The sequence below is a fragment of the Chelonoidis abingdonii genome, chromosome 5 (genome assembly GCF_003597395.2).
Source record: "Chelonoidis abingdonii isolate Lonesome George chromosome 5, CheloAbing_2.0, whole genome shotgun sequence".
In the NCBI taxonomy this organism is placed as follows: domain Eukaryota; kingdom Metazoa; phylum Chordata; order Testudines; family Testudinidae; genus Chelonoidis; species Chelonoidis abingdonii.
In genome coordinates, this window is record NC_133773.1 from 85,223,674 (window position 1) to 85,248,770 (window position 25,097).

Genomic DNA, 25,097 nt, shown 5'->3' on the forward strand with positions numbered 1-25,097 from the left:
GACAAAGCCTGAGTGGCACTGTGACCCCATGTCAGTTGCAACACCATTCACTCAAATTTGGATGGGGTGAGTGTAGGGGCTCAGGGACGCGTGAGGGGTAGGCAAGAGGAGGCGCACACACACACACACCACCACCACTTTAAAGGGCATGCCACAGACCCTGGTTCCTCTAGGATGCCAGTCAAACATCCTACCTACAACCACTTCTTCATTTGGGAAGATGTAATATATAGCAACCCATGAAGTAGTATGTTTGGGGACTATGAATGGTTATGAATGGTTTATGTATGACTGTGTTCTTCTCCACAGGGGAGGGTTACCACAGTTCATCCATGATTTACAAACAGTGCTGGGTGCTTACCCTGGAGATTATAAACAACTCCAGAGAAGCAACACCTGAGGTGTTCACAAATACTGGTTCAAATTAGGTTTCCCATAAACTCAAACAAAGAAAAGGGCTTTTAGTATAAAAAGCTAAGTTTTAACTGACACAGGGCTTTCATATTGATTCAGCAAATGGACAGGACCATGGGTTCTCAGGGGCACCACTACACTGCAGCTGGGAGGTGTGAATCCCAGCATGGGTAACAAACACAAGCTAGTGTGCTGAAAATAGCAGTGTGGAAGTTGCAGCACTGGTTTTCCAAGCCCACTCAACCCCTGGGTCTGAGCTCAGGTACCTAGCATGAGCTGCTGCCAGTCCCACAATGTCCACACTGCTATTTTTAGTGCATGAGCTTGTACAGAGCTAAAGCATGTCTGTCTACCTGCACTGGGAATCACGCCTCCCAGTAAACATACTCTGGGAAACTCCAACCCATGATGAAGGGTTGGAAAGTCTGACACCTATCAGAGCCTTATGCTGCAGTTGGAGGAGACCTCCAGTACTCTCACCAAACATGTAAGAACTTGTAATGCTTTTTGTGTTTCCTCTGTGTGCATTTTGGTCCTTAAAATAAAGGTACTATGCTAAAATAGATCTGTGTTCCCTCTAAGTCACAGCTGCCCACAAGTGAATTAAGTGCTGTGCACTTGATTAGCAGAGCCATCAGGTGCCCCTCCCCCCTGCTGCTCTGCAGCCACATTGCTCCTACCCTCTGCCTGAGTGCCCTGGCCAGCTGCTCCCCGGACCCTGCTGCTTGCGTGCAGAGCGAGAGTAGAGGGGGCGCTGATGTCAGGATGTCCCCCTCCCTCTGCCCATGTACCCCATCTGTGCAGAGCAGAGGAGACGGGACAGGGCTCAGGAGCAGGAAAGCTCAGCTGCTGTGTAGTCTGAGCCTTCTGGTGAGTGCCTTAAAGAGACAGCGCATGCTCTCTCAGACTTTTCAATCTCTCTCTCTCTCACACACACAGTCTCTGTCACACTCACTTCTCAACACGTACTTGTGCTGTTGTTGTTACTTCTTGGTACTTCCTGCAGTGCACATATATTCTCTGTAATTTTATTATTTCAAAGGGCTATTTTAGTTTTTTGACTAGTCTATGCATTTCATAATTTTATCTCTCTCGCATGCTTAAATATAATTGAGTAGTGAGTTCTAAAATGTCTAAGCTGTCCTGGCTAGAGTAATTATCCCTGTGGTAACAAAATTTATATATATCATATCTAGGTTTTTTGTTTCTACTGGTGGCGCACATCTGCACATTGCCTCGATATTGGTGCACATAACAAAATTCAATCCGTATATGAATGGAGAAAGATTAGCGGGAACATTGGACTTGTAAAAACAGAGGTCACTGTACTAGGAGAAAAAGCACAGCCCAAGTGCTGGGCTTTAGGGAGGCTGGCTTGCTGGGGATATCGTCACATACGGCAGGGGGCAATGCAGCCTTCAACGTCCAGTCAGAAGAGAGTGGAACAAGAGTCCCTACCCGAAACAGGTGATTGCTTGAGGCCTGAGACCAAACAGGGCACTCCTGGAGTGGGCCAGGAGGGTGGGGAAGTACAGTGCAGTTACTGTGACAGAGGAGATCTGAAGAAAGATCTCTGTGAGGTACTAATTCACCTTACCCATCCACCGGAAAGGCTGTGGAGCCCATCGCCAAACCTCCCAAATCCAGATCATTTGGCAGGGAAGGGGAGAAGAGGGCACAACCGTCAGTATGAAAATCACGTCTCCTTATTGATTCTAGTTCCTGTGGACACATCCCAAGCTTCCTAGTAGCACAGGTCCATTGCACTGCTCAGTCTAGGCATAGCTACTACTGGGGAACAATTAGGGGGAGCCTTACAAGAGAAAGACACATTGGTTAACACAATGGATTCCCAGATTAACTCATACTTAACCTAATTTACCTGCCTAATTTATTAATTGTATAATACCAGCACCCAGCTACCAACAACACCGAAATCAAAAGTCTAGTTTGTTACCTGTAAGGCTGTTTTCCTTTTGTTGAAGCTAAATATAAATAATGGTCTCTCCACAGTAAAACAAGGACCCAATCCTGCAAACCAGTCTAAGTAAGACTCGGCTGGATCTGGTCCTTTATTTGCTTTGAAAGTAATAGAATGGTTTTTTATATCAGCAAAATGGCAATGGTCTGTAGCAGAAATAACTAAACTTGTGATTTATATAACTGGCTGATGTAATTAAAAAGAGCCCTTGGGACTACTCTTGTCAGGAGAACAGGAGATTATAACATTGGGCCCTAACAGAGTACAACCACTGAGTTTTTTCACTGGATAGTTATACACGCTCAAGTTGTGAATTCTTGATGACACAATGACAATTTCTGCATAGCTACAGAATTCTAAATACAAAGAATTCAGATCATCTTCATTATTGGCTAGTCAAGACAATTTACATCCACTGGTCCATAAATTTCTTCATCATGAATATCTACCAAAAATATACAATTCTCTAAAAGAAATATAGTTTATTGTTTGAGCCTTGTCCAGATATATAAATTAAACTGAAATGTGGGCCGCTATTTAATTGTGAAAGTACCAAGTGTTGTGCAAGGTGAAGTGCTAACAGAAATGATTCCTTTCTGAACGATGAAATATTTTTTGCAACCATTTTTTTTTAAATGCTTTGACTACTTTAGAATTTCCCACAAGCCCTCTTAAAAAAAAAAAATCACTAGTATTTTAGCACTTTTTTTAAAGTCAGGTTGGAGCACACACTTGAAAATTAATCTTCATATTCAGACAACTATGTTTAAATTATGGATGGAGTATTATAAAAAATTAAGAAACTGACATGCAAGCCAGAGTTTCAGTGGGATCAAGAATTCAAAATTAATTCAGAATTCTAAAGTTATGACTACTTCTTGCTATAAAAATATAGGAGCCTGCCAAATACTTGTGTAGGATTGCCTTTTGTTAAACTTGCCCAAATGGTGTTTGATTAAAATTTTAAATCTCAAAGAAAAAAAAAAAAAAAAAAAAAAAAAAAAAAAAGAGAGAGTAAACATTACATGAGAATTTGAAAATTATTCTCATTTGACCTTAAAACATACTTCAAAAGCTAAGCAGATGTCATAGTAGGAAATAAATCCACAAGTCAACAGATGTACCAACAGTGATATGGCAAGATGCACCTTCCACAGCTTTTGGCAATCATTCCTTTTTATTATTCCTTTCCTCACAAGTGCTTTTCAAGACAGAGAGAGGACTGAACAAGTTAATGGGCCCATAATATGTACTCTGCTGTCTGGATTGATTCCTGTTTATAAGGTAATCTTGAGACCACATGTGGCTGTTTCACACACAATGTCAGTAAATCTCCTACAGTGAGACAGCCTGTAGGCAGTTCTGTTTTCATCAGACCAGACTGTGACCTAATCAATAAGGTTCACTGCAAAACAATCCCTACTTTCAGCAGCCATGCAGAAGTGGAGGTTGAAGCAAGCCCAAGCCTTTGTATGGCATTTCTATTTACAAGTCACGGTTATGGTTTACCCAGTTGGATATTTAAGAAACTGCTCAAGCTATCTTACCATATTTCTTTTTCCAGCAGCAAAACACAAAATAAACATGTTTGTTTAAGACTAATACAGTTTATTCCAAGGGATAAAGTTCAAAATCCAAACAAATATTATAGCACTTTCATTTGCCTTCATATTACTGTATTCTTAAATCTCAAAGATTTAAAGCTGCTTCTATTTTGTAATCTACATTTATTTAAAGCTCTGTCCATGCTACCATTTTTAAACTGGGCTTAAGGATGTTTTGCATCAATTTTACATTCAGAAATGGTACATCAGAGCTGAGTTTCTGCTCTGCTGCACCTGGGGTTAGATCCTGACTCACACTTTTGATTTAACACTAGCTCTCCAGGAGGGTGAGGGGACATCACTCAAGATTTCCACTAATGCTCAGAGGGATTTAGAAAGATGTCCTATAACCACTGTCATCAAACTGCCATTAGAGATATTTGTTCTTTCTGGTCAAAGAATCCCAACAGACACCAATTATCTCATTTAAACAAGCACAAGAGTTTGGTGAAAAAATTAAGACGCTATGAAATTTTAAGCTAAGGCTTTTTAAACTGGACTTTTTACCTAACCCAGGTACTGCAGCCCTATACAAAAGTTTCTGAACACCAGCTGACTTTACGTACGATAGGCCAAACTCTGCCGTGAATTAACATCCAGTGCAAGACAACTAGCAGGAGCAAAGAACTGAAACCACACAGGGCTTCTTGGCAATAGACTTCTCCCCTTCATTCCACATCATGCTTATTCCCCTATACATACCCCCCAGGGGATCATTACATACAGAGCATAAAAACAGTTTCAATCCAATTCAAACCATAGGACATTTTAATGTCTATGTGACTGTGCAATCTTAAAATTGCTCCTGCAGTTTCAGGGTCCCTTAGCCAGGGCCTCAGCTCCACCGCCACTCATGCCTCTCAACCTTCAGCACCACCAGCGTGGAACACAAACCCATTCAAATGTGTGAAATGAAATTTGTAAGATGTGGTGCCTGTTTTTGGCTCAGCACTATAAATGGCAGATCATTATGGTCTGTAACTATAAAATCTGTTAAGGATGTTTTATGTGCAAATCAAATCAATTAGTTTTGCAGTCTTCAGGTGGGTGGAAGGAAGATCCAAGGAGAAAATTCCTACATGGTCTTTCCATGGCCACTAGGAGATGCAAAATTGAAGACACGTGGGTAGTCCTTGTCCCCCAAATCAATTCAATTTGCTTATCTCTCCTCAATCCAGTCCTGCTTCCCCAATTCAATTAAGAGGCCAGGGTAGATAGATACTGAAAAACCACCAAACAAAACAAGCTCATCATATTGCCAGAACACTAGAAACAGAAAATTTACACAGAATTATCAACACTACAAGAGCTCTCCAGGTCAAACAACTGCCAGGTAATCACAACACTCACTTTTTGGGGGAAAAAGTCCAGTCTGAATAATTAAAAATTCTCTGCATACAAATACGCAGGAGATAAGGTAGTTCTGGGTCTGTGGCCTAGCTTTCCCCCTTACATAAAGCAATTATCCTTACCATGAAATGAAACACAAAAATATCTTAAGAAAATATTTTCTTCTTTTAGTAACAAAAATTGTCAGTTAAACAGAGACAAAAACATTTCATGCAATGTTCACAGTTTCTCATAAATGCAAATACTTTTCTTTTTTGTTCTGGTACAAGTAATTCCTAGCACCAAAAGTCAGAGAAATTATGCAATCTCAACCAGATAGAGAGCTTAATCAGATACTACTACATAATAGATGCCCTTGCATTCTAGACCTGGAATCTTTAAAGGTTTTCCATCCCTTTTTGTTTTCAGATATCAATGTGCCAAGAGTCTTATCACATCCATATTCCAAGGAATAATCCTAGTAAATTGTTAGCAAAAATGCCTCCCTGCTTACTAGCTCCCCCCCCGCTAGAAAGTACATCTTCATCACACATTCTCCTTAGACAGATAGTTCTGGTTCTCTTAATTGATACCCAACGTCAAGGTTACATACCAATCATTCAAAAGCTTTAACACATTAAATGCATTTACAGACTATGTTAGGTAACCTCAAAAGTTATTTCCTTTAATACAAAATCCTCTCATACATCCAGATTCTGAGCCCACATAAACTAGTTTTATCTGGGTACAAATGGAGTTACATAGAATTTACACCAACATAACTGAAAAGGAAGAATTTGGGTCATTATGCACATTGTCTCCAATTTCCTCAACAAACTTCCCCCACAAGATCAAGATATTTCATATACTGTTTTGCCATTCTCAATCTGGCCACGCAATGCAGAATTGCTGGTTGTATTAGCAATTAATTAATGTAACCAGCTGGCTTCAAGTACTCCTTTGTCCAGGATTCTACTAAACTCTGCTATCTACCAAGCTCGGCTTCTTGGTAGGCTGTTAGATGCAGCTGTTCAGTTCTCCAACTCATCCCTATCGTTGGCCTGGTCTACACTACGCGTTTAAACCAAGTTAACGCTGTACCTGTCCACACAACGAGGCCCTTTATATCTATATAAACGGCTCTTTAAATCGGTTTCTGTACTCCTCCCCAACGAGAGGAGTAGCGCTAAAATTGGTATTACCATATCGGATTAGGGTTAGTGTGGCCGCAAAATCGACGGTATGGCCTCGGGCCGGTATCCCACAGTGCTCCACTGTGACCGCTCTGGACAGCGATCTGAACTCAGATGCAGGCCAGGAAAAACCTCCGTGAACTTTGAATTCATTTCCTGTTTGCCCCGCGGTAGAACTCTGATCAGCATGGGTGGTGATGCAGTCCCAAATCCAAAAAGAGCTCCAGCATGGACTGTATGGGAGATACTGGATCTGATCACTGTATGGGGAGACAAATCTGTTCTATCAGAGCTCCATTACAGAAGACGGAAATGCACAAGCATTTGAAAAAAATCTCCAGGCTATGATACAGAGTCCACAGCACATGCTGTGTGACATGCGTAACGGAAAGCCAAGAATCAAATGGATGCTCATAGAGGGAGGGAGGGGGTACCGAGGACTCCAGCTATCCACAGTCCCCGAAAATCATTTGCATTCTTGGCTGAGCTCCCAATGCCTATAAGGCAAACACATTGTCCGAGGTGGTTCAGGTATATGTCGTCAATTTACCACCCCCCCCCCGTGAATAGAAAAGGGGAAAAATCATTACTTGACTTTTTATATGTCACCTATGTATACTGCATGCTGCTAGTAAGACCAGTGCTGCAGCAGTAAACAGTAGCATCCTCTCTCCTCTCCTCCCTGGTGCAGCGGTACAGTGCAGTAGAATGACAGCCATCCTGGTCATGAGCCCGTGAGTGCTCCTGGTGGCCTCAGGTGAGGCTGGCCGGGGGCGCCTGGGTAAAAATAGGATGATTCCCGGTCATTCCCATAGATGGTACAGAACAGCTGGTAACCGTCCTCACCATAGCAACCGGGGGTTGAGCTCCATCAGCCCCCTCCCTTTCATTGTAAGAAAGATTCTGTACTGCCTGGACTATCATAGCAGCTAGAGGCTGCCTCCCCTCGTTTTATTCACTAACAAGTCAGTGTTTCTTATTCCTGCAACTTTATTACTTCATCACACAAATGGAGGGACACTCCACTTAGTCCAGGAAGGTTTGGGGAGGAGGGAAGCAACAGGTGGGTGTTGCAGGGACACCCCTAGAATGGCATGGCAGCTCATCATTTCTGTGGGATCTGACACGGAGAGGCCTGTGCCTCTCTGATACACTGGTTCTCTAGTACACTTGTCCCATATTCTAGGCAGGACTGACTATTTTTAGATACCATCAAGAGGGATTGACTCGGGGAGTCATTCCCATTTTTGTCTTTGCATCCCCGGCCGACTCAGCCAGGGGCACCCATGAACAACAGCAGTGTAAGCCGGTCGGTTCGGGCCTCGTCCCCTCAGGTGCGCGGGGAGCCAGGGCACCTTCCTATGCAGCGGGACGGGTTCCACGCCGGTCCTGTATCAAGGATCAAGCAAATGAGGTCTATGGCCCTGGCCCTTAGGCAGGCAGGGCAACAAATAGTTCAGGCTCAGCTCCTGGTCACAGGGGCTAGAAGCAAAGTCCTATAGCCCTGGCCCTTGGCAGGGCAGCAGGGCAACCAAACAGTTCAGGCTCTGGGTGAAGGGGGAATTCTGCCACCCGCTTCGGGTGGCAGGGAACGCAGGCCCACCCACTCCTCTGCGTTCCAGCCCGGGGCCCTGGTAGCAGCAGTCGCCACTAAGGCGGTCAGTGGGGATCCGGACCGAAACACACTGACAGGGTGGTCAATAGGGCTCCCAACCGAAACACACTGATAGGGTGATCAGTGGGGATCCTCGCCGATACACACGGCCATAGGCTCGGGGCCTTCTCGGCCTGCCTGTAGTCACGCCGCCCCCGGGCTACTTCCAATTTCCCCCCCCCGGTACCTGTCCTCCGTCGGCGTAAATTCGGCGGGTCCCAGACCATAGGTTCCTCGGAGAACTGGGGGGAGCAGGCTCTGGCGGCTCCTCCAGCCAGCGGGCGCAGGGTAGTTCAGGCTGTAGGGTCCTCAGGATACCTGGCATGGGGCAGGTCCGGTCAGCGCTCCTCTGGATACCGGGCCCGAGGTAGGTTCGGCCAGCGCTCCTCTGGATAGTGAGCACAAGGCAAGCTGGGCCGAGCGGGAACTCGGGCCTCCACGTCTGTGCTCTTCGGCGTCCTGGGCTTAACTGAGCTCTGGGCCCTGGCTTTTATACTTCCTGTCCCGCCCCTTGACTTCCGGGGGGCGGGAACAGGCAGTACTGGCTCTGCCCACGGAGGTGCCTGCTCTGGCTCTTCCCCCTCAGGTGCGGAGGGGAGCCAGGGCGCCTCCTTACAAGCAGACGGTACAGAACGACAGATAACCGTGTCTGCTGTCATGCAAAGGCAAATGAATGCTGCTGTGTAGCGCTGCAGTATCGCCTCTGTCAGCGGCATCCACACACATAAGGTGACAGTAAAAAAAAAGCTGAATGGGCTCCTTGGTTGCCGTGCTATGGCATTTGCCAGGGCAATCCAGAGAAAAAGGGCGCGAAATGACTTGCTATCCCAGAGGACGGAATGACTGATGACATTTACCCAAAACCACCCACGACAATGATTTTTGCCCTATCAGGCACTGGGATCTCAACCCAGAATTCCAAGGGGCGTGGGAGACTGCGGGAACTATGGGATAGCTACAGAATAGCTACCCACAGTGCAACGCTCCAGAAATCGACGTTAGCCTCGGCCCATGGACGCACACCACCGAATTAATGTGCTTAATGTGGCCGCGTGCACTCGACTTTATACAATCTGTTCTACAAAACTGGTTTATGTAAAAATCAGAATAATCCCGTAGTGTAGACGTATCCTTTGACATAGCTTTCCTCCTGTGGCCATCTGTTAGACTATAGTGTCTGATCCTACCATAGTATTCACAGAAGTAGTTGGGAGGAGGGAGAGACAGAAACACAGGGGAATTTCCCATAACTTTCTGATCAGCTACTGTTCTTTCCCTCACATTAATCTTACATTACTATTCTTTGTGGCTTAGCATAGTCATTCATATGCCAGTTTGTTTTCCCCATATATGGCTTCATCATTACCAGCCTGCTGAACTCTATTCCCTCAACATGGCAGGGAATGGACTCAATCTTTACACCACTAACAGTGTCCCTTTCTGCCCTTCTTAATATCACACGGAACAGGAAATTAGGGAAGACACGCTCGTCCATAGCAGCCACATGGATTAACAACTTTGTATGCCTGCTGATCACATAAGCAAGTAAATCACTTGATTCCTCTTTGGACTGCTTCAGTAGGCCCTTCATATCTCCTTTTAGAGGCTTTGGAATGGCTCCACACATCTCCCTTCAAGCAACAAGGGCTGCCTTTGGCTTGCAAACACCTCCATATTTTTGACAAACTAGGGGAAAGCCTCTGCTAAAGGCTTCCCTGTCAGTCATTCTGCCGATTAGCTGCAGGTGATCAAATTGATCTCAAATTCAAGCTCAAGAAAAGATTGGAATCCTTCTAATAATCTGGCCTGATGCCAGGTATACAATGTAAGAGTAGAGAGGGATTGGGTGATGAAGAAAAATGTTCCACTAAATTTTCTAGTCTCTCTCACACGCAAATAATATGATATATAAACACATTTTCCCCAACCAACTAACAATGCCTCAATCTCACACTTAATACCTTCTATAGAAAAGGTGGTCTGGTCACCAATTTTTCCACTAAAGGTTTCAGTAAGTGTAAACTATTAAAATATAGAGATTTATTTAAATATTAAAACAGTTGACAGATTTAGCATGATAAGGACTACTCAAAAAATATGCAACAGATGGCTTTGATAGGAAGATGATCTGAGCATGCTCCATTTAGCTTAAGGAACTGATAGGCCATAACAACATTTAGGTGAAAACTCCAGAAATTACTGTAGTACTTAAACTTGAGTAAACATGAAGTTCTCATATTTCCTTATGACTGAGTTTTATTATTTGTTTTTTTACAAAAAACAACAAATTAGAACTTATTTTAAAAAACCTCTCAAGGTATAGTTTTAGGGCAAGCAGATCAAATTGTTTACTATATGAATCTGAGGCAAATCTAAACAGATCTGTTGTAGGACTGCTGAGTTACAAAACTGATTTGCTTAAAGGAAACAACAAGAGTCCTACAGTCTCAATTCTGTATCATAAATATGGATTAAAATGCCTTTCTGAACAGCAACATGGATTTGGTGATGTGCTCATTTAATTATCACAATTTTTAATCTTTGTAAATCTCCACACATTATTAAAACTCAACAGTAAAGAATGGCGTAACAATAAGAAAAGTTAAATAAAAGCCAATGGGCAGCCATTGAAAATGTAGAACTTGACATAATCCTTTTAAGTATTTAATCATAAATTTAGATCATGTTCCTTTAAAAAGAGGATATAATTACAAGTAAGTTGTAAGCGCATTTTATGTTCAGTTTATTATATGCCAGCTTAAGAATGCCCTGCACTTATTAGCAGCATAATTCAATATTTTACTCTAAATAGCTTTAAATCTTATTCACAGTTCTAATGAATTACCTCCTTTCACTCTTGGAAATAGGTTTGGTATTGTGTTGGAAATAGGATATCTGATACCAAGTAAGTCTTACTGTTGATATTCTATGGCACACAGAGACAGTCCTGTAAAGAGAGAGACAGAGACAGAATGCGTGCGTGCGAGAGAGAGAGATTTCTACTCTTCAATAAATCTTTATAATTTTTTACACTTTTTAGCAAACCACAAAACCTTCTCTCAACTTCCTCGAACCTTATGAGTTTGGCAAGTGTATATTAACCCTCTGAAGTTCAACTAATCACAGGGATATAAGATGTTCTGAATAACTTGAAAGCAAAAAATGGTTGATTGTTAGTTTCAGAACAAAATTATTGTTATTCTGTAATACACAAAAAACTACTACCACAAACTTTAATTTGCACTGTTCAGATGAAGATGCTAGAACAGGGGTCAGCAACCTTTCAGAAGCAGTGTGCCGAGCTTCATTTATTCACTCTAACTTAAGGTTTCGCGTGCCGGTAATACATTTTAACGTTTTTTAGAAGGTCTCTCTCTGTAAGTCTATATATTATGTAACTAAACTAATATTGTCTTGTAAAATAAACAGGATTTTCAAAATGTTTAAGAAGCTTCATTTAAAATGAAATTAAAATGTTGATCTTACCCTTCCGGCCCCTCAGCCCGCTGCTGGTCTGGGGTTCTGCTCACCTAGGCTGGCAGCGGGGCCTGCGGCCGGGACCCCGGCTGGCAAGGGTCCCTCAGCCAGAGCCCCAGACCAGCACTGGGCTGTGCAGAGCTGGTGGCCAGGACCCAGAGGGCTGAGGGCGTGAGGGGGTGTAGGTGTCAGGGCAGAAGGGGCACTGGGTATGGGTGGGGGTGCCAGAGTCAGGGGTAGGGTTGCAGGTGGGGGTGGCGATGAAGGAGTCAAGTAGTGGGCTAGGTATGTATGAGGAAGGTACAGGGCTCAGGGCAGGGGCCTGGGAGGGTGCAGGACTCAGGGTAGAGGGCGTGGTGTGTGTGGGGGGGGGTCAGGGATCAGGGGAGAGTGCTGGGTGACTGCCCCCCTAAAACCTCTCAACCCCGCTGCTCCTTGTCCCCTGACTACCCTCTCCTGGGACCCCTGCCCCCAACTGCCCTGCAGGACCCCACCCCCTATCTAAGTCTCCCTGTTCCTTTTCCCCAGACTGGACTCTTACCTCCTACCTGTCCCCGACTGCCCCAACCCTCATCCACACCCTTGTCCCCAGCCGGACTCCCGGGACTCCCATGCCTATCCAACCACTGCTTGTCTCCTGACAGGACCCCCAGAACTCCTGACCCATCCAACCCCCCACCACTCCCTGCCTGCCCCAACCCCTTTCCACACCCCTGCCTCTTGACGGACCCCCAGAACTCCCAACTCGTACAACCCCCCCAGCTCTTTGTCCCCTGACCACCCCCTCCAGAGACCACCCACCCTTAACTCCCCCTCCCTCTGGACTCTCCTTGCTCCTGGTCCCCTGACTGCCCTGACCCCTATTCACCCCCTGCCCCCTCACAAACCCCGGGACTCTCATGCCCCATCCAACTCCCCCCGTCCCTAACCGCCTGTCGGGATCCCACCCCCCCCATCCAACCCACCCTGCTCCCTGTTCCCTAACTGCCCCCGCCCCTTATCCAACCCCCCCAGCCCTGGGCCCCTTACCATGAGGCTCCACACAGACCTACATACGCTGCTCTGCGGGAGCACACAGCCCCGTCCCTCCGGTTGAGCGGCGAGCGTGTCTGCCTCCCCGCGGAGCCAAACGCTGCCCCGCAGGAGCACGCAGCCCCGACCCCCAGAGCGCTGCACGTGGCGGCAGGGCTCCAGGGGAGGGGATAAGGTAGGGGAGGAGCCGGCAGCTTGCTGCGCTCGGCCTTGCGTTCCGGCCCGGGACCCCGCGGCTTGCCGTGCCGGGAGAGTGGGGCCATTTGCCCACCCCGTGCGCAAGGCTATGCTTCTGCTCCCTGCCCCTACACGGGAAGTGGATGGCAGAGGAGAGCGCACTGGGCTGGGCAGGATTTTTAGTGGCATGCTGGAGTCCCGGCAGGCTCCAGCGTGCCATCTTTGGCACACGTGCCATAGGTTGCCGACCCCTGTGCTAGAACTTCATTAACATAGCTATGGGGATAGGAAGGGAGGCCAAGAAAAGACCCACTGGGTATGTGGACTGAATGTTGGTTGCGAGGTTACTGTGAGCCATATAACCCATGACCCTGCCCGGCACTGGCTAAGGCTTTGGAACATATCCAGGGCACCTGCTAGCTGGAGGACCAAATTTACAATCCAGAGGTTAACACAAACATGGGTGGCCTTGATGTGAAATTAAGTCTCCCCACCAGAGCTGGAATGGGTTCTGGGATGACTATCAGACACTATTCCTGGAAAACTGTTTGGGGGCTCCATTTCATTTCAGCCTCTGGCTGATGTAAACATCTAGCTGCCGGAAAAGGGGAATGAGCATTCTTCTTTGTTCTCCCTTCCCTCTGCAGAGCATCATCCTAGGACCAAAGTAGGACTTGGGACAGGGACAGAGAGGGAAGAGATTTCTGCGTTTCTATGGCCCTGAACAGCTTCTCCTTTGTGTCTTCCTCACCTATGACTAGTTCTAGTGTCTGCCTCTGCTGCCCCTCAGAGCTTCTCCAAACAGCAGCAGCTGCATAAAATTAGCATGATTTATCTGAGTTTCATTGCTCAGTGCATGTATTTTTAATAGCACACTGGAATCTATATCAATGTGATGCATTCTATCATTAATATATTGCACTGTTAAATTCCTCAAATTCTTTAAGAATACATTTAACCTCTTGTTTAGTAGATATATCTGATCATCTGAATTTACAGAGTACTTTTCAACCTAGTAACGTGGGACTTTATTTTCTTTTATTCCAAGGTCTACTGTATGGTATCTGTCCTTTCCAGATATGCTGGTGTAGCTTTTCTGGATAGATTTGCTTTGTGAAACAATCTTAGTTTTTAATTTCGACACTGAGCAGACACTACTCTTTGAGTATACAAGATTATTTAGTATATTTTATGCCTGTATTTATTTTTAAAGTGGGCTGGGAGTGACACACTTGCAACCAAGAGAAACACCAGTACGAGCCTGATCATTATTTCCTGCCCTCAGACACCTGACCTGGGTCAAGGTTACAAAAATATAATACCCATGTCACACAACAGAGGTCAGTTTATGTTGATTTTAGTGGCTTCTGTTCAAATGTCATCTTAAATCTCTTTTCACAGCCGGACTCAACCCCACAAGGATCAGAGTCAATTTATGTAACAGCCACGGCCACTGTTGAAGGGGGAAGAGAGGTAGGAAACTGCTTCACTACAGTCCCTCACTCCATGCCAGCTCTGTCCACATATCTATTCAAGTGACATCATCATAGGACTTAATCACATCAGCCACGTCATCAGGGGCTCGTTCACCTGCACATCTACCAACATGATATATGCCATCATGTGCCAGCAATGCCCTTCTGCAATGTACATTGGCCAAACCGGAACTCTCTGCACAAAAGAAATAAATGACACAAACTGACATCAAGAAATCATAACATTCAAAAACAGCGGGAGAACTTAACTCCTAACCACATCAGTGACAGACTTGAAGTGGCAATTTTGCAACAAAAAAAACTTCAAAAACAGACTCCAAAAGAGAACTGCTGAACTCAATTATATGCAAAAGATACAATAACTCGGGCTTAAACAGAGACTGTGAATGTTGGGTCATACACAATGAATCTATTTCCCTTGTAACGTCTCATCACACTTCTTATAGTCATCTTAATTATCCTTCAAAACTTTTTCCTCCTGCTGATGACAGCTCATCTTAATGATGAGAGAACTCTTCCTAGATGCTACGTCCACCTTTTCATTCTCTGTAGAAAATATATCTCTGTCTGTGTATTCCATTCTATGCATCTGAAGAATAAGCTAGCATCATGAAGCTGATGCTGAATATAATTGTAGTCTCTAAGGTGCCACATACTCTTCTTTTTGCGGATACAGAGACAACATCGACGTACTCTGAAACTGTCATAAGATTGGTTACCTTAGGCCCAGTCTAGTCTACACGCAAAATCGATTTGATACGCAATCTAGCTACGAGAATAGCGTAGCTGAATAAATATCTAAATACGATTTTACTCTCCCGTCTTCACCGCGGGAATCGCATGTGCGCGGCTCGCCAGTCGTCCGGAACTCGTTTGTTTGGTGGATTCCGGAACGTCTAAGTCGCGCTCTGGTCGATATATTCCGTCTAGACCACGCGATATTTCGAACCCGAGCAATCGAGTAACGCCGAACACGCGCGAGTAGACATAGCCTAGTTTCAATGAACTTCAGGAAGCTATATGGAGCACAACTGACTGCTTAAGCAACAGGAAAGAAAAGGGCTGAGCAGAAGCAGCAGCAGCCTGCTGTAGCCCTATTTGAGCAGTATCGCCTAGAATAGATGAGGAGCCAGGGAAGTTCATCACCCATCGCACACATGACACATACTTGCATTGCTCTGCCAGGCAGCAGCGCTTCACCATTTCGTGATCCAGTAAAGTGTAACATAAACCATGATCATGAAGATTCAGAGGTACTGAACAAGGGTACAAGTTTCAGATAGCAGCCGTGTATACTGCAAAAAGAACAGGAGTACTTGGGCACCTTAGAGACTACAAATTTATTTCAGCATAGCTTTCATGAGCTAACAGCTCATCTTCTTCGTATGCCCGAGGTGCATTGTGATGTTACGAATTTTCGCGGTTGTCTAAGTACATTGTCATAGCTTTCCTACTCAATTTGAACCTTACGTCAAAACTAGAAGTAACATGAACCCTCTAGTCTTAATTACCACCTTAGATCTGATATCGCTGCCACCATCCAAAAATTCCAGTGTTGGCTCACTCTGGTCTCCCAAACTCCCTGGGAACCCCAAGACTCAGATGCCGAGCTACACACAAGAATAACCACTTCCCTTCTCCCTCTCTATCCCACCCAGAATTCTCTTGGGCTAACTGAGAGTTACGAGGCAACCCTTTACAAACAAGAGAGTCGCCTCCTTCCACAAAGAGACAACAAATACAGAAACAGAAAGATGTCTCACTCTTCCCCCTTGTTTCTCCTCCCACCAACCCGGTCGCAGAGATTCACCCTCCGTGATCTAAACAAGAGAATTTCTCTCCCTGTCGTCCTTAGCTACCCAGAGAGAAAATCAAACAGTCTTAAAAAGAAAGCTTTAATAAAAAAGAAAAAAAAAAAACACATAACAATCTTGATCAAGGGGACAATACACAGGTCAACTACTTAAAGAAAAATATGAAAGTACCTCTATTCAAAAAGAGATACAATTTAAACATTCCAGCAACTACACACATGTAAATAAAAAACAAGAACAACCATTATGTCTCCCTTGTACTTACAACATGGAAACGAAGATGAGAAACTTGAAGATAGAAAAGATCCTCCATAGCTGAAGCCCAGACAAAGACACAGACAAAATCCCCCTCAGCTGAAAAATCCGTTCCTGAATTGGTCCGCGTCAGGTTGTTTCTTGGTTAACCTGTATAGGTAAAAGAAACATTAACCCTTAGCTATCTGTTTATGACATACATATATTTGTTATGGAACATCTTGGAGCTTTCATGCTACATCTCTGGGAACTAGTTCAGAGGTGATTCTCAACACACAGAACTAGCTATGGCAGTGGTTCTCAAACTTTTTTTTTACTGGTGACCCCTTCCACATAGCAAGCCACTGAGTGTGATCCCCCTTATATAAAAAAGTGTGTTTTAATATATATTTAAACACCATTAAAAATGCTGGAGGCAAAGCGGCATTTGGGGTGGAGGCTGACAGCTTGCCACCCCCTATGTAATAACCTCGTAACCCCCTGAGGGGTTCCAACCCCCCAGTTTGAAAACCCCTGAACTATGGTATCATTCCCTGAAGCAGCGTGAAATGTGTATTTGAGTTCATGCATTTTTGGTAAACCTAAACGGTTGGTCCCAGTTGTTTCTCCTGAGGTTTGCTTGAAGTTTTGGTATCCTAGCAAATCTTGAGCCAGCCCCAACAAAACACCTGTTTCATAAAAAAGTTTTATCCCACTTCTCTCTCCTTACACCCAAATAATCTCCAGTAGGGCCTCCTGACTTTAAGCCAGGGGTGGGCAAACTACAGCCCATGGGCCGGACCTGACCCCTCAGTGCTTTGGATCCGGCCCCCGGGATTGACCCCCGTGGTGCCATGGGCCCCATGCCACTCTCAGAAGTGGCTGACACCACGTCCCAATTTAAAAAGATTGGAAATGGCTAACTTAAGGTTGCACAGGCACTCAGAAACCAACCCTAATTCTAATACGCTAGAACCCTATTTTATTAACTAACTGGGGACTGAGTAGTTCATAAAATCAAAAAGTCCATAAAACTGAACATCTCAAAAGTTGCAGTAGGTAAAGTGCTAAGTATTAGTATAGTGCACTACATTGTTTTCTTCTTATCCTTTCAGCCACTGAAAAGTGATTTTCAATCCATTGAAGGCATTGGGATGTGAAAGGATGTTGTTCTTCACTTACATCGCTGTCATTATTTAATCCCCCCCCTCACACACACACACAAAATCGAGAAAAAAAAAAAGGTTCATATAAGCAATCATTCATAAGAGACCGGTGTTTGTAAAATTGAGGTGCTACTGTACTTCCTAACTTTTGAGCTTGACTTTGCAGACTTAAGGTTCTTAGAATACAAGTTTCATAGGTAATTTCCTAGCTTTCTGAAAAAACAAACCACTTCCAGCCCCAGCCCTCTCATAGGTTTTAAATTTCCCACATACACTTCATGTGATTCCCACCTTCGATTCCTTAGATATGTGGTTCCTTTTAGATACTTTGTATCTTAGTTTTGAGTCAAAAAAGTTTCCTAAAATATGAAGTCTACCTACCTTTGGACAGGAAGTAACACGAAAGAAGCAATATGATGCTGCCAGAGGAGAATACCTGGGAGACAACTGGCTCAAGGAATAAAAGGCTCTTCCCTATCCTCTCAGTGAATCTAGAAAAATCAGTCACCCAGCTGTTTGTCAGAAGTCCAATCTGATCTCTCCCTCGCCTCCAATCTTCTACTCTGTCTCCCAGTTACCTATCCATCAGCCTATTACTCTATTACCAACAGCAGAGGCAGAATACCACAGTGATGAGTGGCATAAATACTTAGACATATAAGTGCAATAGAGTTCTTGCATGGTCTTCAAATAAGCATAATTAAAATTTATTTTTAAGCACTGTTTTAGTGTCAAGGACTTCTATATTCTTAAAACATACTGGGATGGGCTTGGTACCTTTTAAGCATCTTTTCTCAGCTCTCTTTTCAGAATTTTTTTTGGAGAGGGGGAGGGGTAATTGTCCTTTTTTCCCCAAAAGAGCTGAAAAAGGGGCTGTACACAGAAGTAAGCAATCTGATTTCAACAGCATGTATGGATTATTAAAATCAAAACACAAAAATAACACTACATATCAGCTATGAAAATACGGTTAGCTAACAGCAACTTTTAAAACTGAGTTTACACATATCCACTACAACACCATCCCTGCCAAAATTATTAAATAGAAGCCTTGGGACCAAATCCTGCTTGCCTTACATGAGTAGGCCTATTAAATTCAAAAAAGTAAGGCAAACAAGATTTGGCCTTAGGTTTAAAAAAATCACTTAGGTAAATGAAGGCATAAAAGGAAACATTAGACAAGTGATTCTGTGACCTACTTAATGAGAGTGGCAGAATCAAGGGCCATGCACAAATGAACTGGTACTGAAGAAGAAAGAATGGCACCAAGGTAGTAAAACAGCAAAACTGGATTAATTCTAGAGACCCACATATGGGACTAAAGTAAGACTCTTTTCTACATAAAACGAACTTGAATATATTTGTACTAAGGAAGAGACAGAATACTGAAAAGCATAAATAATCTGTCAAGCATGCCAAAAACTAAACGTGAAATTACTAAGACTTTGAAAGTAGTTCATTAAACATTTTCTAAACCTACTTTGTAATCTTAACTGTGTACTTTGTACAAATATAAGGTAAAAGAGGTGAGACTTAATTACAACTCTGGAGATCTGCTCTTTAACAAGGACCAATATTATTTTGATTAATAGCTGACATTCTAAATAATGTTTCAAGTGACATTTTGTTCTTCTAAACCTTGAACAGCTAAGCAATCTTACGGGCATAACTCACCAGTACTCATGGGACACTACAAGTCGTGTATAAACAGGAGTCTAACTAAATTGCAGCAAAATGACCATTTTTCACAGGTTGGTTAGGGAATAATTGGTTAGCAAATTTTGTGGATGTGTTCATACGGTTGTATATTCCATGCCACCTTTACTTCTGTGCGGCTGCTGGCAGTACTGTCTTCAGAGCTGGGCGCCCAGCCAGCAGCTGCCATTCTCCAGCCACCCAGCTCTGTAGGCAGCACAGAAGTAAGGGTGGCAATACTACTACCCCCGCACCCCTCAATAGACTTGCAAACCCCAGTTCGGGTTGAGTTGGGACCTCCAGTTTGAGAAACTGTGTGTACTTTTACTAAAGAATAAAAGTACATAAAAGACCAGATTTCATGGTCTGTTACATGTCTCTCCACAGGCATGAATTTGGCAGACCCCTATGCACAAAATATGGAATAATTATTAAATGAGTTATAACTTGTAACTAGAGTTACCCACAGACAGGAGGTATCTCTACACTGCAATTAAAAACCTGCAGCTGTCCCATGCCAGCTGACTCAGGCTCATAGGGCTCGGGCTGCGGGGTTATTTCATTGTTATGTTGGCCTTCCAGGCTCGGGCCTGGGCCCCAGGCTCTAGGATCCTGCGAGGTGGGGGTGTTTCAGAGCTCGGGCTGCAGCCTAAACCAGAATGTCTACATTGCAGTTAAACAGCCCCCAGCTTGAGCCCCAGAAGCGTGAGTCAGCTGACACAGGATAGCCACAGGTGACTAATTGCAGTGTAGACATACCCTGTGAGACCAATTAATAAAACATAAGCAAAATATTCAGATACCAGTGAACTAATATGAGTTATGACAGATTACCAATGGTGTAACAGCACAGAACTTTGCCCAGGATTTCTGCTTAACTTTGTTATTTGCTTCGGTAATCTAGCACTGAAGGTATGTGAAAATGCGTACAATTATTGGACACAAAGTATCGGAGTACAGTGGCATGAAAGAAAGACCGTACAAGAAGAAATCGCTCTGAATTTCTTTGCTTTTGTGAAATTTAACAAATTTTCATTTATTTTATTTTTTAAAGAAAAAATTGTATGGGGGAAGGTAGAATGAGTAGCAATTCTCATTTTAACTGTCTAAGAGACACTTATTCAAGAAATAATTCATAGAATTTTAATCTTTTACTGAGGTTATAAAAATAGCACCTTTGAATGAATTATACTTGAATAAAATGCCTACAACAGTTCTTAACCTACGAATCACTGACACAACAAAGGAACACCTCTGAATCTGTTATATCAATGCACGTATGAATCTTTTATCACCGTAAAATACTATATTTAACAAGCTGCAAAGGTATTCACATTTTGTTTGGAAGTTTATTTCTGTTCATTCGCCAAAAATATACAGTTACTATTGTTAGGGTGAACAACAGAGAAAGCTACTAAATAAATTTACCAAAAGCAGCAAATATAATCAGCACACATAGAGAAGCTATATTCAAAGGACAGCAATGATCTAACAGTTGGGGCAGGGGGAAGAAAATTCCAGAGTTAAAGTTTCTACTCTTTCCCTAAGGTCAGACTGTAGCATCCTGGTGAGTACTCACTTATAGAGCTACTCACGAGTAAGTTCTCAACAACGTGAGCAAGAGCTTCACAATCTGGATTCCATATAATATTCCTTTTGGTGCTCATGTGGGAGAGGTTTTGTGACCAATGTATAATATGTGCTGTAAATATTTAATCCAAGTAGGAAAAATGCAACTTTATCAAATGTTTTCACTTTGTTTCACTTCCTAACTGTGCATCCACTAAAACTGTGAAGAAAATATATATAAATTGATTAGAAATGTTTAATAAAATAGTGTAAAAACACATTTTTATCACTGTTAGTGCTTTAGGTTGGCTTGGGGTGTTTAAAAAAACAAACACACACACACACACACAGGAAACAGAATAAGTGAATTAAGATGCTGACAAAATTCTTACCTTTTTCTTCATCTATTCTGAAAATGCCAACGCCAGATCCATCTCTGATTGAATACCTGATCTCTCCATCTCTTCCTGCATCCTCGTCATAGGCAGTTATTGTCATCACAGATGAACCAATAGGGACATCTTCTTTTACAAAGCCCTTATCCACAAAGCTGGAAAACCGTGGAGGATGCAAATTTTCATTTACGTCAACTACCTCAACCTCAACGTAACAGGTAGAAGATAATGAAATCGGCTTTCCTTTGTCCTTGGCCCGTACAGTCAGGTTATAAACTTGTCTCCTTTCAAAATCCAGTCTTTGTACAATACGTATTGCTCCACTCAATTTATCTACATCAAAGGTTCCATCTCCACTATCTAAAAGGCTGTATCGTACTTGACTTGACTGGCCCACATCAGGATCATATGCTTCCAGCCATGTGATAATAGTTCCTTCTGGAAGGTCCTCTCGAATTTTTACATGATAATTCAATGGAATAAATTTAGGAGGATTGTCATTGACATCTTCTAAAGATACTTTCAAAACTACACTGGAAAACAACTGAGGTTCTTCATTTGGCTGGTCCCTGGCCTCTATTTTCAGGAAATGCACATGTTGGATTTCACGATCCAAAGCCCCTATAACTTTCACAACACCGGTCGTACTGTTAATAGTGAACGTGTCTGTATCTGTAAGAAGAAAATATTTCACTTCCCCATTGGGCCCCAAATCTTTATCTGTGGCTTCAATCTGAATGATTTCGCTGTTCAGCTCCTTGTTTTCACTCACTTCAACAAAATAGCTGTCCTGTAAAAACTCTGGTCTATTATCATTGGCATCCAAAATGTTGATATCTAAAAGATGCCAAGCTGACTTTTGTGGTATTCCCAGATCATACACAGTAATATTCAGAGTGTATTTATCTTTTACTTCTCGATCAAGGGGAGATAAAATCTTTAACATTCCTGTTTCCAAATCCACAGTAAAACTACTATCATTGTTACCTACAGAGATAGCATAAACTAGTTTTCCATTGAAGCCAATGTCAAGATCAGTGGCATTCATGAGTATTATGCTGGAACCCACTGGTAGGCTTTCCTTTACTTCAACACTGCTTGAAAGAGTACTTCTAAACTGAGGCACATGTAGATTCATAGAGTGAGTATCAACGAAAGCATTCTCAACCTCGCCATGATTGTGTGGCTTATTTGCCTGCAGTAGTTTCTCTGCCAGCATTTTGGCTACACCAGTCTCTTCACATTGCAAGTTTACTGGTTTACGACTGGGAGCTACCGTTATGTTGATATATAATGGTACTGCAAAGTTCTCACCATCTGTAGCTGTAATTCTCAGACTATGAAAAGATACTTTAGCACCTAAACCATTTATTAGAGACTGCTTCAGGGAAAGCACTCCAGAGTTTGGATTTAAAATAAATAAATCTAATTCATTTCCAGATTCAATCTGGTATCTCACCAACTGGAGCTCATCAGCATCAATAGCAGATACAGTAGTAATTTGTTCCCCAACACCAAGATCCCTAGGGATTGTTCCCTCACAATTTATTTTTTCAAACAGCGGTGTGTTATCATTCAAATTATTTAAAATAATAGTAACAGGAACTTCAACTTCTCGACGATATGGTATGCCCCAATCAGATGCTCGAATCCTTAAATTGTAAACCCTTGGCATCAATTCATAATCCATGTCTTCCGTGGTACTGATAACACCATTGAAATGGTTAATCACAAATGGTAAAGGATTCACATTTGCAATGCTATATGTTACATAACCATTCTCACCCTCATCAAGATCTTTTGCACTCACACTCATGACACTAGTACCAACTGGCACATTCTCATCGAAGGAAGCTTTATATGATGTCTGAGTAAATTCAGGGGGATTACTGTTCATGTCTCTTACTTTAATCAACACTTTTGCAGAGGCTTTTCTGTCACTTGTCATGACTTCAAGTTCAAAATGGGATGAATATTGTGCTTTTATTGGTTCTAAAGTGGTAATAAGACCTGTGAGTGGGTTTAAGTTGAACCTGACTTTCCCTGGTGCATTTTTAAACATGTATTTTAATTGGGAATAATTAGGTAAAGCTTTTACCATTATCACAGGAGTGTTTGGAGGGGCAAATTCACTTATCTCTGCTCTGTACACATCTTTTTCAAATCTGACCGGTCCAGACTTAAACAGTGGGGATGTCACGTGAATAACTTTTACAGAAGAAAACTGTGAAGGATTTCCTTTATCTTTAGCCTGAAGAGTCAGATTATATCCAAAAGGTTGGCTCTCCCAATCAATGTGACCAACAGCTTTGATTTTATATTCTTTACCTCCTGGAACAGACCTCACCGTTTTGAACTGTTGAAGTGGGTCACCAGCCACAATACTTAACGATGCTATTTCTCCATTTGAACCCTGATCACTGTCCTCAACAGTTACAATTGCATATGCTGGATCCTTGTCCAATTCTGAAGGAGCCAATACAGCAGCTGTAATAACAGGAGCATATTCATTTGCTTGCTCTACGTGAACAGTTAGCCTTGCCATGCTGCTAATACCGCTGCTGCCGTACAATTTCATTCCACGATCCACTGCGAGGATTTCCATCTCATAAAGCTTAGTTTCTGCATAGTCGAGCCTTCCAGTTAGAACCACTGCACCACTGGTTGGATGAATAGCAAACATATCTGTTCTTTCTTTAAAACTGTAGTAAAATTCTCCATTGGTTCCAATATCTGCATCTGTTGCACTTACTCTAGCAATGCTGGTCCTTATTGCTGTATTTTCAGGCAAAGAAACACTGTAAGATGTTGGAGAAAACAATGGTCTTAAGTCATTCGTATCCAGTATCTGCACCCTGACTTGTGTGCGTGCTTCAGTATTAGTATTCTTTTCAACTGCTTTTACAGACAATATGTAATGGTCTTTCACCTCTCTGTTAAGAATAGCTGTATTTCCTCCCTTGGTCCGTATTCTCAAAAAGCAAAAGTTTCCAAGAATGTATTCTTCAGCTTTGAACAAGTTTTCATTGTCACCAGATATAATTTTGTATCTTATATCCCACAGTGGATTTGCAAGGTAAATGCCCATTTTTACTGGCTGCTCAATATAAGTCTTGGCTGCAGAATTTTCATACACCGTGGCATTGTACTGGACTTGTGTAAATTGCACTAGTGAAGCATGATATGGTCTTTGATTTCCTTCACAGCTTCCAAAATGCTGCACGAGCAGCAACAGCAGCAAGGTAAAAGGTCTCCCCATGGTGGCAATTATCAAAACCCCTGAAACAAAATAAAGAATCATTAACTGAGGCTTTGCAAAAATGACTTGTGTCATTATTTTAATTTTGATTAATTATGTGATTTAAAATACAAAAAGGATTTAAAGTCTTATATCTCTAATATGGCTAAAAGTAACATGACTAGATTATAACACACCTCTACCTCGATATAACGCTGTCCTCAGGAGCCAAAAAAAATTTACTGCATTATAGGTGAAACCGCGTTATATCCAACTTGCTTTGATCCACCAGAGTGTGCAGCCCCTGCCCCCAAGCACTGCTTTACTGAATTATATCGGAATTTGTGTTATATCAGGTCACATTATATAAGAGTAGAGGTGTATCTCGAAGTTTCCATATGTTTCAGACTATTTAAAGGTAGTCACATAATAAGCTCAAAAATGTAACACTTGAATGATGCAAGTTCATAAACTAGAAAAATAGGGAATACTGCTATACCATGGAAGGATTAATAAATTAAATGCCAAAGTTAATTACACAGTTTTTTACTCTATCATGAAAGGAACATCTGAAAACAACCACTAAAAAAGTCTAATAATATTTGCAAGAAAATTCAAACTGAAGTTAA

At 42.7% G+C, this 25,097-nt stretch overlaps 1 protein-coding gene across 4 annotated transcripts in view; it reads right to left on the minus strand.

The window, feature by feature from the left end:
- The window catches only part of FAT1 (FAT atypical cadherin 1), a 177,155-nt gene that overhangs the window by 135,866 nt on the left and 16,192 nt on the right, over window positions 1-25,097 (minus strand). For all 4 annotated transcript variants that reach the window (XM_075066427.1, XM_075066426.1, XM_032799959.2 and 1 more), the window contains exon 2: window positions 21,228-24,509. In XM_075066427.1, the coding sequence (XP_074922528.1) occupies window positions 21,228-24,489 (3,262 nt within the window). In that variant the 5' untranslated portion in view covers window positions 24,490-24,509. The remainder of the gene's footprint in view (window positions 1-21,227; window positions 24,510-25,097) is intronic.